Source organism: Sinocyclocheilus rhinocerous, unplaced genomic scaffold, assembly GCF_001515625.1.
Source record: "Sinocyclocheilus rhinocerous isolate Xijiao unplaced genomic scaffold, SAMN03320098_v1.1 scaffold315, whole genome shotgun sequence".
NCBI classification, from domain to species: domain Eukaryota; kingdom Metazoa; phylum Chordata; class Actinopteri; order Cypriniformes; family Cyprinidae; genus Sinocyclocheilus; species Sinocyclocheilus rhinocerous.
In genome coordinates, this window is record NW_015630423.1 from 1,319,322 (window position 1) to 1,335,034 (window position 15,713).

Here is a 15,713-nt window from a genome sequence, read left to right on the forward strand (position 1 = left end):
CTCCCTGACGCACTCCTAACATTTGATTGTACTATTTTTGCATTCAAATGCAAATGTTTATTTTAAATTCGACTAATATTCATTTTTTTTATTCACAATCTCCTCATCACAGGCAGTCACATGTGTTCATGTTTGTGTGTGCTGTCTGCGTCACTCAGAGCACGTGCCTATATTGTGCACTATATCGAAATTTTTTTATATCGTTATCGAAGAAGGTGTACCGTCGATAAATATTGATACCGTTTTATCGCCCAGGCCTAACGGAAACGATAACGGTGCCGTTTTCAAAAATATGCGTTTTCAGTCCCCAAAACGCCGTTGTAGTGTAAACGAACAGTCAAAACGCGTAAAAAGTTGTCGTGTAAACGGCCCCTTAAATTAAGGGGCGGTTGTCACCTTAGGATGTTGTTTCTCATTTGGCTTTGATCCTAACCTGCCATTTTTTTTCACCTCGTAGATCATTGAGAAAAGGCCAGGACACAGCAGGAGTCGTGTTTTCAGAGAGGTGGAAATGCTGTACCAGTGTCAGGGGCACAGGTAACCTATTCTTTATTCTTTTCACAGGCAATGAAAAATGTGTATGTTGTGCATTCTAATGCGGCAATGTGGTTTTAACTCAAAATGTTGTCTTTTGTCCACCCAACAGAAATATTCTGGAGCTGGTGGAGTTCTTTGAGGAGGAGGACAAGTTTTACCTTGTGTTTGAGAAGCTGAGAGGAGGTACGTGTGCTTCTGTAGTGTTATGTTACTTTTGAGAAACATTATCCAGTCTCCCCTGGGCCCAAAGACCAGCCATGAGTAATTAAATTGACACCCCGGCCATTGGAATGTGAAGATCGCGTGCCCCGGTTTTAATGTGTAACAATGTGTTGTTGTTTTTTTTAAGGCTCTGTCTTGGCCCACATTCACAAGAGGAGATACTTCAGCGAGCAGGAAGCCAGCATTGTGGTGCAGGACATTGCGAGTGCACTGGACTTCCTTCACAATAAAGGTATGAGAACACCGACTGGGAGGAGTGCTTTAGGCCTGGAAAAGGGAGATAAGAAGATGGTGTTACACATGGGGGATGGCTTTCTCTGGAGACAGTTGGGGAAGGGGAGGTTATGGGGGTTGTTGGAAATTGTGTCAAGTTGATCATATTTCATCGACTAGCTTGAGGGATGCGCACTGGATTTCTAGGTGAAGTTGTGGGCTGACGTTTTATTCCTGTCGGTACTGTTGGGTGAAGGGATGCTAAGCCAATTTTAGTAGCACTTAGCAACAAGCTGTTTTGGAAACATTCGCCTATCTTTGCCCCAGTCGACAATCCTCACTTAGCCTGAATACCACACTACTAACGCATGACTTGTGTTTGCGCTTTTGTAGGAATGGCCCACAGAGACCTGAAGCCTGAAAACATCTTGTGTGAACACGAGAAAAGGGTGAGTCTTTTACGACAGCATGTTTGCCTAGTTAGAAGCTCAGACTATACTTTGCATTTGTGGTAAAAGTTTAATCAGATGATTTGAGGTTTCCAAGCAGACTATAAACGCTCGATCATGCTCAGCAGTTGTGGATGGAGTCATTTCTGAGCAAAGGTTTTTCATCTGATTTCCTGTTGATGTGTTTCTTGCAGATTTCGCCTGTGAAGATATGCGATTTTGATCTTGGCAGTGGAATTAAACTCAACAGTGACAGTTCACCCATCTCCACTCCAGAGCTCCTCACTCCAGTAAGTGTCTTTGTGACCCTAAACAAAGTATTGCATTTGACTGAGAAACGAACATAAGCTGTTAACGGCCGTCTCCCTGTTGTTTTGAAGTCTATGGATAAGATATACACATTGTCAATGTCGTTTCTTATCAGGAGGACCTGCTTTAATGCGATTTGACGATGTTGTGTGGTATCAGTAGGGTAGCTCATTCTGATTGGCTGATTTAATCATTCTAAAGACAGTGATGAAGGAATGGTTTTATGACCCCAATTTTTGAGATAGTGGAGCAGCAGTATTGAGTCCATTCTTAATTTATCTACATCGACTTAACAAACTTGTTGCTAACTTGTGGCATACAATCTTACAACATTAAAACCAATTTTTGTTTCTTTCAAAATATTTGAAATGGCCTTCATTATTCTAAGCTCTTGAGTTTAGTGTGTGTGTGTGTAAACAAAAATCTGTCTTCAGCTTCATGGCTTTGAATAAATGGGGCAAGACAGGCTAGAACAGGTGATATGGCAGGGTGGACAGTGAGAAATCCTCAGCATGGGGCTTTCAGGGTAACCCGAGTTGGATCCAACAGCTTGTTGTAAAGACTATTTGTGGACTGAATGGTTAAAGGGTGAAAGGTTCTAGTGTATCTAGTAGGGATGGGTACTGAAACCCGGTATTTAATCGGTCCCGGGGCTAAATTATGAAAGACCGGAGTATCGATAAGCTCTGACGTTAACGGTTCTGCTATCGGTACTGGAGAAATTAATAAAAGACACATACATTTATTATTGCTATATATACATTATCTTGCAAATTCTATCTCACCAGAGTCTCCAGCTGTTTTTCAAACATTTGTCTAAAAATTATGCATTTTTGCTATTCGCAATTCAGAAGCGAGATCGTGCCCATGCGGAGGAGCTTCAGCACGTGCAACATGAAAGCCCTGTTTAATTATGATGGAAGAGAGAACTAAACATTCAAACATCTGCTTACACTTTAGGCCTGTGGCTGTTTATTAAGCTAATTGTATTTTTTTTATTTCGATTTTGGCTTCTAAGGATTATACAAAATAAGACATGAGGTAAAGCTATTAAAAACTAGCTGCGTTTCGTATTGCGCAACTTCTTTCCCTTCACAGCGGTGCGCATTCGTTCCTCCCTAAAACCCAAACTTAACGTCAGAATCAGCTCAATCGGTGATTGTTGTAAGATGCCGTCTTTACTGTTGCTAAATTGCGGGACATGTTTGATAATAAAATGTTGAAAGCACAATCCGAACAAGAGACGCTGTTCCTCAGGCTGAAATGTGTGCGTGCGGCGTGCTCTAAAACGGACAATCAAATTACACTTTGAGCTTCGGGCGCATGTCCAATCGATCAAATACACACAAAAATATGTAAAAATGGCCGGCTTGGAGAGTATTTACTTAAACACAGTTTATGTCTTAAGTGGAGGAGAACAGTTGGGAGAAAATCCGATGTGTGTCAATATATTGTCTTAAAGTGACAGACTGGCGCTTGGGCCATCAAAATGCTAGTTTTTAAACTCTGACTGTTTGAAGCAATGGGAGCGGAGTTAATTTCCATGGTAGAATTACGGTAAAACACTGTAAAAATTAAGAGTTGTAAATTAACGGTTGAGAGCTGTAAATTAACAGTACCTTACTGGCAACCCTGCTGCCAGTAAATTACTGTTATTTAACGCCACAATTTTTTACAGTGTAAACAAATAATTAAAATGATAAGTAAATCAAATCAATCATCTGAGTCTGGTGACTGAAAGCAAGGCCACCCTCAATGATACTGAGCTCAAAGTTGATAGATAGTTTCACCACTATACAATACATTTATTTAATAATGTTTGTAAGCTTTATGATGCACCGCAATAACCTTGTTACCACAGAGAAAAACGGCTGATAAATGATGTTATGAATTATTGATGTCTGATCTGTTAACGCTGAAAGAACCATCCAAAGCATGACTTGTTCCTCAGGCTAACGCCTCCTCCAATCAAACCTACTGATTATCAAGCACAACATATTACAGAAAATGAGTGGTGAAGACATTAATCAATGCCTCAACCCAGAATAACATCTGCAGAAGCCCGGAACACAATAAAGCAGGTTTGCCTACTTATTGACTTTCATTTAATTGCTGTGTATGGGGGTGTATTAAAGACAGAGAACATTTGTGTGGGTTGGTAATAAGGTCCCAGCTTAATTAGCACAATCAGATAACGGGCCCTTCTGGATATCAAAATTTTCACTGCAAGTCTCCACTTACAGCAATATCACTACCAAAGAAAGGGACATCAAATTAAAAACCCTATTTTATCAAATGACTTTTAAAATTATCCCTTTAGAAACCAGGACAACAAAACAAGGTTTAGACAAAACAAAAAATGTTACAGAAAAATGTTTTCTTCATTTTTATATAGGGCTGTGCCACTGCCCCTGGCCCAGTACCATACATGGTGGCATGAACCTTTTTTGTTTGTTTATTTGTTGGATTATTTTGTTCTTATTTATTTATTTACTTATTTATTTAGTTAGTTAGATATTTTGTGTGTGTGTATGCGTGTCTGAATGCTATTTTACATTAATATTATGACCATTTCTTTTCTCAAATCTTCACTCATGCCCATGTTCACAGTTTTTTCAGGGTTTTTAAACGTTTCTTCCTTTGGAACATCGGGATGTTGTTGGCATATTAGACAAGAGATGGTTTCTGTCCTGCTTGTGTCCCACAGCCCTCTGAAAGCGTAGAACGTAAATATGATGGCACATTAAATTAATATCATAAATGTGCAACTAGTGAACTAATGGCTTAAATGAAGAACTAATAGTTGACTAGGAAAATCTTTAGTTGGGGCATTACATCTGATGCATCACATGTCACTTCAGACTTTAGACAGGTGACAGCCTTCAGAATGATCACTTCCTGCCTTTTACTGAGAATGTCTCTCAACACCAACTAAAGCTTAAATGATATGAGGAAGTGACAATGAGAGGGAGTGATGAAGGTTGTGGAAAAACAATTCTGCCAGGTGTTGGTCTGTTTGCTTGTCCTTAAGTTGAAGCTTTCATTGCTGTCGCAAACTCATGTCTGCCATCACAAACAATTAGGTATTTGTAGTTATTTTAAATGAAAGAGTCAAAAACAGTCAAACTATGACACTCACATTTCCACTGACATCAAAGTACTCCCAACATCTTTGGTACAAAAAAAACCAAAAACATCATGTTATGGCACAGCAAGGTTTAAGAAACCAAAAATTGGTGGCGTGTGCAGGATGACATTATACATAATATGCAGCAAAGCACTGCAGAATAAAGAATCAAAACTTCATTAATTTATCATTTCTCTCACAAACTTCAGCCTCTACATCAATTACTTATTTTAGTTAGAAGAGCTATAAAAGCTAATAAATTAATGCATGTTGTAATACTCAACTCTTTTTGCAGGAAGTTTTGCAACACAATTTTCTCTTTTAATATCAGATACAGAAAGGTCATCTGGCAGGGTGATCTCCAGATTTAGAAAACTGCACACCAGCAGGTGTGTATTAATATTTGAGATCCTACTTTTGTCCTCTATGAAAGCATGACAAGTCATGTCCTGACCTGTCCCTTGCACAGCTGTCCCTCTGGGGACAGACACGGTCAGGCAAGGTTAAAAAGCAGCCAGACAAGCAGGCACAATCCCATCTGTCTGATGAAAATGTCACTGAGACAGGCAATGTCCCAACAGAACAGTAGGACAACATAAGGAGGAGGGACACCCTATATTCATAGAATACCGAATGTGATTCCATAGGGACAGTGCATTAAAACAGATATTTTTTAGATGTAAAGTAAGTTCATCCTACACTTTTTAGCATTTTAGTCCACCTGATGTTATTCAATCACAGTCACAATTTAGTTTTTCATAATCAATTTCCACTCTCTTGCTGACCCTGAGAATTGGGCAGTTTTTCGCTGCTGTACTATTCACATGCTGGAGATATAGTTCGCATTACCACATCCTTCAAAATTAAAAAGGTTTCTGGACATTTATACAGAACACATTTTTGCGTTTAAAAATATGAGACACAGGGCAGTGGAAAGAAAATACAAAGATGTAGATACTACTTTGAGAACTACTTTTTAAGATATCAGTGTCATGTGTGAGGTGCTGCAAAACACACAAGTAGTGGTCAACCAATATAGATTTTTTGATAGTCGATATTAAGGTGATATATGATATCACACTATTTAATAATTTTAAAAAAGGTAAAAACACATGCTGTTCTGTACAGTGTTTATTTGTTTCCTATTGTATTAAGCTGTAAAAAATGCACTGTGTAAAAGAACATAACTGGAAATCAGTAAAAGAACAGACTTGACATCTGTGATGTGTCAGAGATTTTAGATATACAAAGACGGTGTACTCATATTACTTACGAATGGGACAACAATACAACAGTTCCACCTTCTAAATAAAAGAACCATTCGCTATTGGTAAAGTCATCGTGTCACTGCAGCTGCCGATGGAAGCTCTGGTTGCTATAGAAACAGTCGGTGTCCTGAGACACGCTTAGGACTGCACAAGCACATTGGATAGTCTATCATGAAATATAAGAAAAATAGTATGACATTTAATTAGTAGGCTTGGTGAACAGCTTTGGAGATTTAGATTTTTTTTTTCCTATCCAAAGACTAGCTGTACTTAGATAACTGAAATAGCTTCCCGAAAGAAGTTTCAAAGATGTGCAAATGACTTGCCTTAAGAGTAAAATGATTTGCCGTAAAGGGACTTTGTCTGTATTCGGGAAGCACGCCATTGTTTTTAACTGCCTAACTCTTAGAGTAGATATGACCGTCAGTTATAACAACTGTAAAAATGGCGTTTGGTCTCGTACTGTATCGCGTACCTTGTCAGTGTCGTGCGCTTTGCTTGGCCATTTGTTGGGATAAAAAGGAAAGTGTGTCCAGCTGAATTCAATTTGAGTTTTGTTAAACTAATTAAAAAGAAGCTTAGTTTACCGCGGAAGCGGTCGCGGGTTTTAGCTTGTAGTTTTAATTACTTTTTCTTATTTGTAAGTCGCTTTGGATAAAAGCGTCTGCTAAATGACTAAAAGTAAAAGTAAAAGTAAAGTAAGTAAAAAAGAAGTGTAACATTCTCTTGTGGTAGGCTGATGCGATATAACTATGCAGTCAGAGTTGTGCAATCACTTTCTCTATGAAAGTGCATATTGTTAAGGCATATGGGTTGTTGAATTTCTGCCTGCATTATTGTCAATGGCCAGTCAGCAATTTTAATAAAATTATACTATCTTGGTTGAACTTGACAATAAACATCAAGATTTCAAACTGTGTATTTAGCCTTACACAAAAGCCTACCATATGCATAATCTTACATTTTAAATGTGCAACATTATGTGAGCAAGGCAACAGTCAGCACTGCCAGTGTCACAACTGTCATGAGATAAACGAGGATGTGCTCAAGTTACTGTCGTCGGAGTAATCGGAATACACTTTTTAAAAGTTATTTTTAATGTTATTGTATTTATTGTTGCAGCATGTTTATTATGATTAATCTCCAACCACTGCACTCAAACCCAGAGTATATGACTCATTTAAGATAATTAAATCAGCTACTTTCAAATAATTAATGGGAAATATTGCATTTCTTTGCTTAAAAAAAGGTGGCCAGACTGTAGAATTATCACATATACATACAGTAGGTTTGTGCATTCCTCTTTAAATCATGAAATATAACACCATACATCATATTTCGCAATTACATGACAATTTTTCTTTGTTTCATTGTAACCGAATAATTACTGTAAACTGTGGTTTATGTGTTTAGATTAAGTGTCTGATGAACTGTTCATCAATAAATCAATAATCCCGTGCTATGGACATATAACGTCTCCATTCCCTCCATCAGGGAAAGAGGGTTACATACGTAACCGAGACGTTCCCTATCTGTCAGTCACTACGATTTATGTCGTGACGACATAGGGGGTCCATGGAAAGCGCCACAACCTGAACCCGGTCACAACCCTGTAGCGCTGCAAATGTTGACAAGCAGCCGCGTGTCAGACAAATGCTACACAAAGGCCGTAACCTTCCCAACGCCCCAGCGCAAATTCGCTGACCTTGGTGCCCGCAGGGACCAAAAGGTGAGTACATCGCTGCTGGAGATAGCCAAGCCGCTGTTCCTATGACAGAAATTTTTTTCTTAAGAGAAGGGATTTCGACCTTCATGAAAGGCGCTTCATGCCTTTCCTGTTTGTTGTTTACAGTTTGGCAGTAACGAAGGGGAAGCGAGTCTTCCAGAGAAGGGCGCTATGGAGATCACATCCTGCCCGTAGGGAGGTATCATGTGGAGACACTGATATGAACTGACCCAGGCCTGGGGCAGTCCTACATATGGAATGGGTCTCTGAGGCAGGTCCTACCTAGGAGTAGGGAGGAACGGCTGCCAGCAGAGACTGACAGAGCGGTCTGTCAAAGGGAACACACGGGTTCACTGAGAGGGAAACCTTACCGTGGAAGAATACACATATGGGATCGCCTGCAGGAATTCAAGCCATATGGACACCTAGCCCAGTAAAGGGGCTGACCAGAAACTCTGCAATCTAACAACGATACTGGGCCTGGCGTCAGACTGCTCTGCCCAGTCTGACTGCCAGGAGTGCTGGAGGATACTCAACCAGGGTTCGCCGACTGGGGAACTTACTGGAGGAGGAAAAGGCGCTCACATCCCCGGGTGAGGAGGAATGGCGCAGCAAGCGTGACACCGACCGGCTCTTCCCGCTACTTACCTGTTACCCAACACACGGGAAGAAACCGGCTCAACGTGGAGACTTTAAAATCTTGCGAAGGTGTTTGGGGTCGCCCAGCCTCCAGCTCTACAGATGTCTGCCAAAGAGGCGCTGTGCGCCAGTGCATAGGAGGAGGCAACACTCCGTGTGGAGTGAGCCCACATCCCCAGGGGGCACGGCTCGCCTTGAGATTGGTAGGCCAAGGCGATGGCATCCAATATCCAGTGGGCCAACCTCTGCTTGGAGACAGCCTTCCCTTTCTGCTGACCTCCGTAGCAGACAAAGAGCTGCTCGGAGCTTCTGAAGCTCCGGGTGCGGTCCACGTATATGCGCAACACTCTTACAGGACACAGCAACGCCAAGACTGGATCTGCCTCCTCCGAGGGCAGTGCTTGCTGGTTCACCACCTGATCACGAAAGGGCGTGGTGGGAACCATGGGCACGTATCCAGGCCGGGGTCTCAGGACAACGTGAGAGTAGGCCGGCCCGAACACAAGGCACTCTTCGCTCACCGAAAATGATTGGAGGTCCCCGACCCTCTTGATGGAAGTGAGCGCGGTCAGGAGCGTTGTCTTAGCAGACAGGAACTTAAGCTCAACTGAATCCAGCGGCTCAAAAGGATCCCTCTGAAGGCCAGCCAGGACAGTAGAGAGATCCCAGGAGGGCACCAGGGGTGGCCTAGAAGAATTTAACCTTCTGGCACCCCTCAGGAACCTGACGATGAGATCGTGCTTTCCCAGGGACCGGCCGTCCACTGCATCGTGATGTGCTGCGATAGTAGCCACATACACTTTCATGGTGGAGGGTGACAGCCTATGCTCCAACCTTTCTTGCAGAAAAGAAAGCACTACTCCAATCATGCATTTTTGGGGGTCTTCTCGGCGAGAAGAACACCAGTTCATGAACAGACTCCACTTCAGAACATAGGCTTGCCTCGTCGAGGGAGCTCTAGCCTGAGTGATCATGTTTACCACTGCCGGTGGCAGATCACTTAAGTCTGTCACGTCCCATCCAAGAGCCACACGTGGAGGTCCCAGAGATCTGGACACGGGTGCCATATGGTGCCGAGCCCCTGAGAAAGGAGGTCCTTCTTCAGAGGGATGCTCCAGGGAGGGGCTGTCGCAAGGACCATGAGTTCCGAAAATCAGCACAGGAGCACCGCAACCGGTCTCTCCACCTGGGGAATGTCAATGTACCCCCTCGCCACCCCGCTGTCGAGGGTAGTGAGGACGGAGGAGGCAGACGAGCGGCTTCTGGCTGAAAAAGGGTCCGTCCACGACTTCGTCAGCTCCTCATGCACCTCCAGGAAAAAAGGCAGGAGCAGGAGAAGTTGTGAGCCACGCCCTGCCCAGAGAGACCAATCATCCAGCCGCAAGGGCTCGGGACTGGGCAGTGTGTTCACCTCCAGCCCGATGCTCACGGCTGCCCGGGCAAGCATGGCCGTCAGCTCCGGGTCTGATTGGGCGGTGGCGACAACACCCGAAAGGGGGCAGCCCCGCCGAATCTTCATCCTCAGAGGACGATAGCCCATCCCCCAATGCCGCGATTGACATCCGAGCCTCCAGCGGCGCACCGAATGAAATGCTGGGACCGTCACGAGCCTGGCCAGCAAAATCACTCAGAAGTGAGAGGTCCGCGGGGACGTGCCCGGCGGAGAAGCTCTCACTGTGACCCTCAGATCTACCAGAGCTCTAGCTGGTGGTCCCCTGCTCGTGACAGGGAAACCAGGACGGGTAGAGACAGAGGGTGCAGCTCCGTTCCCTGTGAGGAGAGAGGTGAGATTGCAGTGAAGCCATGCTCATACTCTCACTATGAAGGCATGAGTCATCCACGAACGCAGCTTCAGCGTGTTGGATGCCCAGACACTGAAGACAACAATCGTGTCCGTCAACAGAGGACAGGTAACGACCGCACCCAAGAGAACACGGACGGAACGGCATCTTTAAAAAGACGCGAACCGACCGTGATTTTCTCTTAAAAAAACTGCACTTTCAGTTGAAGTGCCCAGGGGAATCGGTGATGACAGGGACATCGCTGTTTGCACCGTAACGCCAACCAGGTACATCTTCTTCCAGTCAGATGAGTAAAGGGCTTTGTGGAGATCAAGCACTATCATCCACTCGGCTCTGAAGCAAAAATCTGAAGAGTGGATGCACCTGTCACCTATTTATACCCGTATGCACGGGGAGTGGCTCAGGTATGCAAAATCCACTAGCCAAATTTAATTGGCGTTTTCTCTTAAAGTCAGAGAGGATTGGGGCTCCCAAGTGAACCCCCATGTCGTCATGACATAACTCATAGTGACCGACAGATAGGGAACTCTACAGGACATTGGCCCTCCAAGAGCAGAACTGGACAACCCTTGATCTGAGAGGACCAAGCTGAATGTGAAATAGGTATTACTATGCAAATTTCAGCAATAATTAATACATGATGGTTGTGGCATCATAAACAAGCAATTTTTTGAAGAAAAAGATTTTGCATTCATTAGACCAAACTCTTATTTCAGGAAAAAGAGGAAGGGAATTTTGGTTTTTCATGGCATGTCCCCATGACATGAATGAATTTGAAACCTCAGGGAATTGCACAAAACTAATGCTAAGCATTTTTATTGATCTGGACAAATATTTCCTGACAGCGCTCCATTACAATACATTCCAGAAAAATGACCCCATTATAGTTTCATCAATGTCTCTTTCTCTCCTCTCCCACCTGTCTGCCTTTGTGTGTCACTCTGTGGATTTAGTCAAATTTTTCTGCTGGATGAGTACACGGTTGATGGCAATAGAGCGTAGAAATGCCAACTGTCCATCACAGCTGTCAGCATCTGTTCTGGTGCCAAAATCAGGGGCCATTCCACAAGGTCATAGATACAGTGGACTCTTGGTTCTCAAACAACAGAACTAATTCCTCTTCCAATCTCAGACTTGTTTAATAACTCAAATCTCTGAACTTCCATCTTTCAGTTAATCTCTTAATCAAAAGATGCTGTTCTGAGTCACCACAATGTTTCCTACCTCATTGAAGTCTGCACCTCTGTTCTAAAACCTAATCAGAAAACCTAGTTGAAAACCTACCGAGACATCATAGATGCATGACTGTCATTTGTTCCAAAAGTTATGTTGCCTTCTAACACCTCTCTGTAAGCCAGTTTCTAAGGCTGCAACACTGTATCTCTCATAAGAATGCAATCCCACAATATATTGCAGTAAACTCAACAAAATAAATATGGGCAGATTAAACAACTAGATGTCAATTTTAAATATATATATAGTTCAGTGCTACATTAATTTTTTTATACACTACAGCTTAAAAGTTTAAGTTGGAAAGAATTCTCTAAAAAATAGAAATTAGTATTTAAATATATTCATTAAAATATCCTGAAAAAAAATGCTTCCACAAAAAAGCAACACAACCCTTTTTCAACATTGATAATGATTTCTAAAAGAATCATGTGACACTGAAGACTGGAGTAATGGTCCTTCAGAAATCATTCTAATAAGCTGATTTGGTACTATAAGGGCCCAAAGCCTAGAGGGCGCAGGACCCTATAGTTTTCCTAAGGATTATTATTAGGGCCAAAGCCCTAGAGGGCACAGCACCCCCTTTAATGCACTAAAATAACATGGTCCATATATCATACATACTTACACATACACGTATAAAACTGCACAGAGTCTGATCGCAAACGGAGAAGCAAAATCAGGTTAAAGTTTTAGAACAGAAATTTCCGCCTACCAGGGATACAGGTTTTGTGCCATTGTAGATTCTCAGTGTGATAAACTCCATTGATTTGATATAGAAATATGTTGTAACATTATAAATGTATAAATGTTCAGTCCCTTTTGATAAATTTAATGCATCCTTACTAAATATTAAATGTATACAGTATTTTAAAAGAAGTGACCCCAAATTTTTGAACTGTAATATATATGTACATTTGTGTGTGTGTGTGGTAGTATATGTTTTAATTCATACATTTTAAAATATGCCCATTAATGAAGAAAAGGAAACAGTACGAAAAGTAAAAAAATAAAAAAGTAGTTCAGCACTAATATTACAGCAATTTATCAAAATGTCAGTATGTCCACACAAGATTTTTTACATACTGTATGGTGTTTACTTACTTTGCTCAACACAATATTGTAGGCATTTCCAGCTTTGCTCATTAAAAGTTAACAACAGATATTGCACAATTTAAATTTATTAAAAATTTGTTTAAAAATGCATTGATCTTTTAATTTAAGAATTTCTTTAAAATTAACTAATAACAATGTTGTGTACATTTCATTTGCTGTACATTTAGCTTTGTATATATGTAACAGTTAGTTCATCGAATTTAATTGGCCAAGTGGTATTCCATATGATATTTAGTGCAACAGCAATGGGACTTTTGATGTTGCTTAAATTCATGCCATAAGCAAACCCACTCTCCAGATCAGCAGATCAGCTCTGAAAACCTCATATCACTCAAAAACCTTAGAGCATTATATCAGACTCACTTCTCTCCCTGAAGTTTGTTGGTTTTCACAATCAAATCCTGGGTTTGTTCTTTGGCTGCCTGTTGACACACAAAACATGGAAGTTGAGTTATGGAAAAAGAGCATGTTGGCCCTTCAACTGTATAAATTTAAATATCTTTTTCAATCCCGTTTAAGTCAATAATCTTTGGTAGGCTGCTAATAATTGCAGTAAAGAAATTATGATTTTCCAAAAGGGAAATATGCTATTTAGCTATCTGCTAAATAAATGCAAACATACATAATTACCTTCAACCTGTTGGTCATTTCTTCACAGCAGGAGCTCATGGCCTGAACATCTTCATGAACGCTCTCTAGTTCCTGAAGCAGAAAGACACACTCAAGTCCTATATTGCAGTAGAAGTTCACTAGTGCTACAGAGGTTGTATGCAAAGTTTATTGTGTAAACCACCTCAACAGCATCCTCTTCACATTTATTTAGATGCTATTCTACAAAGTCACATATCAGCGTTATTTTATTATCGTTGATATACTATTATAGCTTTTGTTAATATTTTGAATTTGTTTATTTTTATAGTTTTTATCTGAATTTTAGTTAAAGTCTTAATTAATTTTGTTGTGTGTTTTTGTAATTTCATAAGATTTTTAAATATTTCTCTTTAGCTTTCATTTATATTTATTTCAGTTTTAGTAATTTTAGTACTTCAACTTGTCTATTTTCTATTTTAATATATTGTAAAATGTTATTTATTTCTTGATAAAAAAAATTCTGGAGTCTTTGATGAATAGGGTGATCAAAAGAACATCATTTATTTGAAATATATACATTTATTGTAACAATGTAAAAGTCTTTACTGTCACTTTTGATCAATTGAATGTGTCCTTAGTGAAATAAGCTATTAATTTAAAATAAAACTCTTGCCAACCCAAACCAAATAGTTTTCAGTGTTTGCTAGAGTACAGAAGTGAAATGCATAAATACATGTTGTAATTTGAATATAATGTACCTTGTAAGATGTAGACAAGTACTAAAATTACTAAAACTGAAATAAATATAAATGAAAGCTAAATAGAAATATATAAAAAAAACTTACAAAACACACAACAAAATTAATTAAGACTTCAACTAAAATTAAAAATAAATTAATTCAAAATATAATAGTAGTTTTTGATCATTTAAAAAAGTCTCACAGGCATGTTATGTAATATTACAGGATGATTTTGATTATACATATATATACTGCTTTTTAATTATAAATTTTTGAGCTGCTGTATAGAATTGTCACTGTGAATTTACCTCCTTCACTTCTTTAAATATCCGTACAAACTCTTCATTTATGGAAAGGCTGCGTCTCTCTATGTCTCCTCTGAGGTTCCTCCTGGTTCTCAGACTGTTCTCAGTGAAAAACACAGAGAGAGATTTCAACGCTTCCAGCATCTCCTAGAAAGAAACAAAAAAAGGAAATAAGTGAAGCAACAAGATCTTAACTGCTGCTTGTTCATCAACTGCATGTTGCCTATGAACATCAGATGACATAACTGCATTTACAAAATGCATAATGCATGTTCTAATCAAAATAATATTACTGCAAACACCTTCGCCAATAAATGTACTATAGTAGTACAATGGTACAGTACAGCGATGGTATGGCAATTCTTTGGTTGTTCGTTATAGACTAATGTTCAAAAGCTGATAAGATTCTTTTAATGTTTTTGAAAGAAGTCTCTTAAGCTGCATTTATCCCATCAAAGATACAGTAAAAACAATAATACCATGAAACATTATTTCAATTTTAAATAACTGTTTTCTATTTTATTATAGTTTAAATTTTAATTTATTCTTGTGATGGCAAAGCTGAATTTTCAGCGGTCATTACTCCAGTCCACAGTGTCATATGACCCTTCAGAAATAATTCTAATATGCTGATCTGATGCTCAAGAAAAATAAGAAAAAATAAACCTTACTGACCCTTACCATAGGCTACATTATACGGCACCATGATTTATGTTTGAAAAAAAACAAAAAAAAAACACATGACATTACCATTGTACCATGTCTAAAAAAACATCATAATACCATGCTTCTCCACGTATTAAAAAACAAAACAAAACAAACTAAAAATATTTTTCAGACATGAAACATGGTAGTACCATAGTATTCTTTATTTTAGTACCTTGGAGTACCATATAAATACCTAGTACAAGAATTTCAGTATGTTCATCCACGTCGTTTACTTTTCGCCCACAATGCTACAGTCTATGTGCTTCACTAATGATGAAGTCTTGCCAAGGTTTGTGTACATAGTCTTAATCGCATTCGTAAAGGGGTCATATGATGCGATTTAAATTTTTCCTTTCTCTTTGGAGTGTTACAAGCTCTTGGTGCATAAAGAAGATCTGTAAAGTTGCAAAGACTAAAGTCTCAAATCCAAAGAGATATTCTTTATAAAAGTTTAGAGTCAACCACGCCTACCTAAAACGGGCTGCCGGCCGCTGCTCACTCAGCCCACCGGCTGTTCCTCACTCTAGCCCGTGTGTGACGCTGTGTGTTTTGTTGTGAAAGCGAAACTACTTTGTTTGGTCTTCCAAAAGAGGACACGACTAGAAATCAGTGGTTAAGTTGTATTTACAACACTGTTCCAGAACAGTTCAACCCAAATATTCAGATGTGTGCAGCGCATTTTATGGAGGACAAGGACTGTTTCCTGGGAGAGTAGCCTACAATGCCAGTGT

General features: G+C 40.1%; 2 protein-coding genes across 2 annotated transcripts in view; one reads left to right on the plus strand and one right to left on the minus strand.

Moving 5' to 3' along the window:
• The window catches only part of LOC107740391 (conserved oligomeric Golgi complex subunit 6-like), a 54,012-nt gene that overhangs the window by 37,163 nt on the left and 1,136 nt on the right, over positions 1-15,713 (minus strand). Inside the window, exons 2-4 of the mRNA XM_016552818.1 lie at positions 14,278-14,421; positions 13,269-13,340; positions 13,002-13,060 (exon numbers count right to left, since the gene is read on the minus strand). Coding sequence (XP_016408304.1) covers positions 13,002-13,060; positions 13,269-13,340; positions 14,278-14,421 — 275 coding nt within the window. The remainder of the gene's footprint in view (positions 1-13,001; positions 13,061-13,268; positions 13,341-14,277; positions 14,422-15,713) is intronic.
• On the plus strand, positions 431-1,951 carry LOC107740376 (MAP kinase-interacting serine/threonine-protein kinase 2-like). The gene is made up of 5 exons (XM_016552805.1): positions 431-537; positions 647-720; positions 887-991; positions 1,366-1,421; positions 1,616-1,951. Exons 1-5 carry the CDS (start codon positions 512-514, stop codon positions 1,766-1,768), a joined length of 414 nt encoding a protein of 137 aa, XP_016408291.1. The 5' UTR covers positions 431-511; the 3' UTR covers positions 1,769-1,951.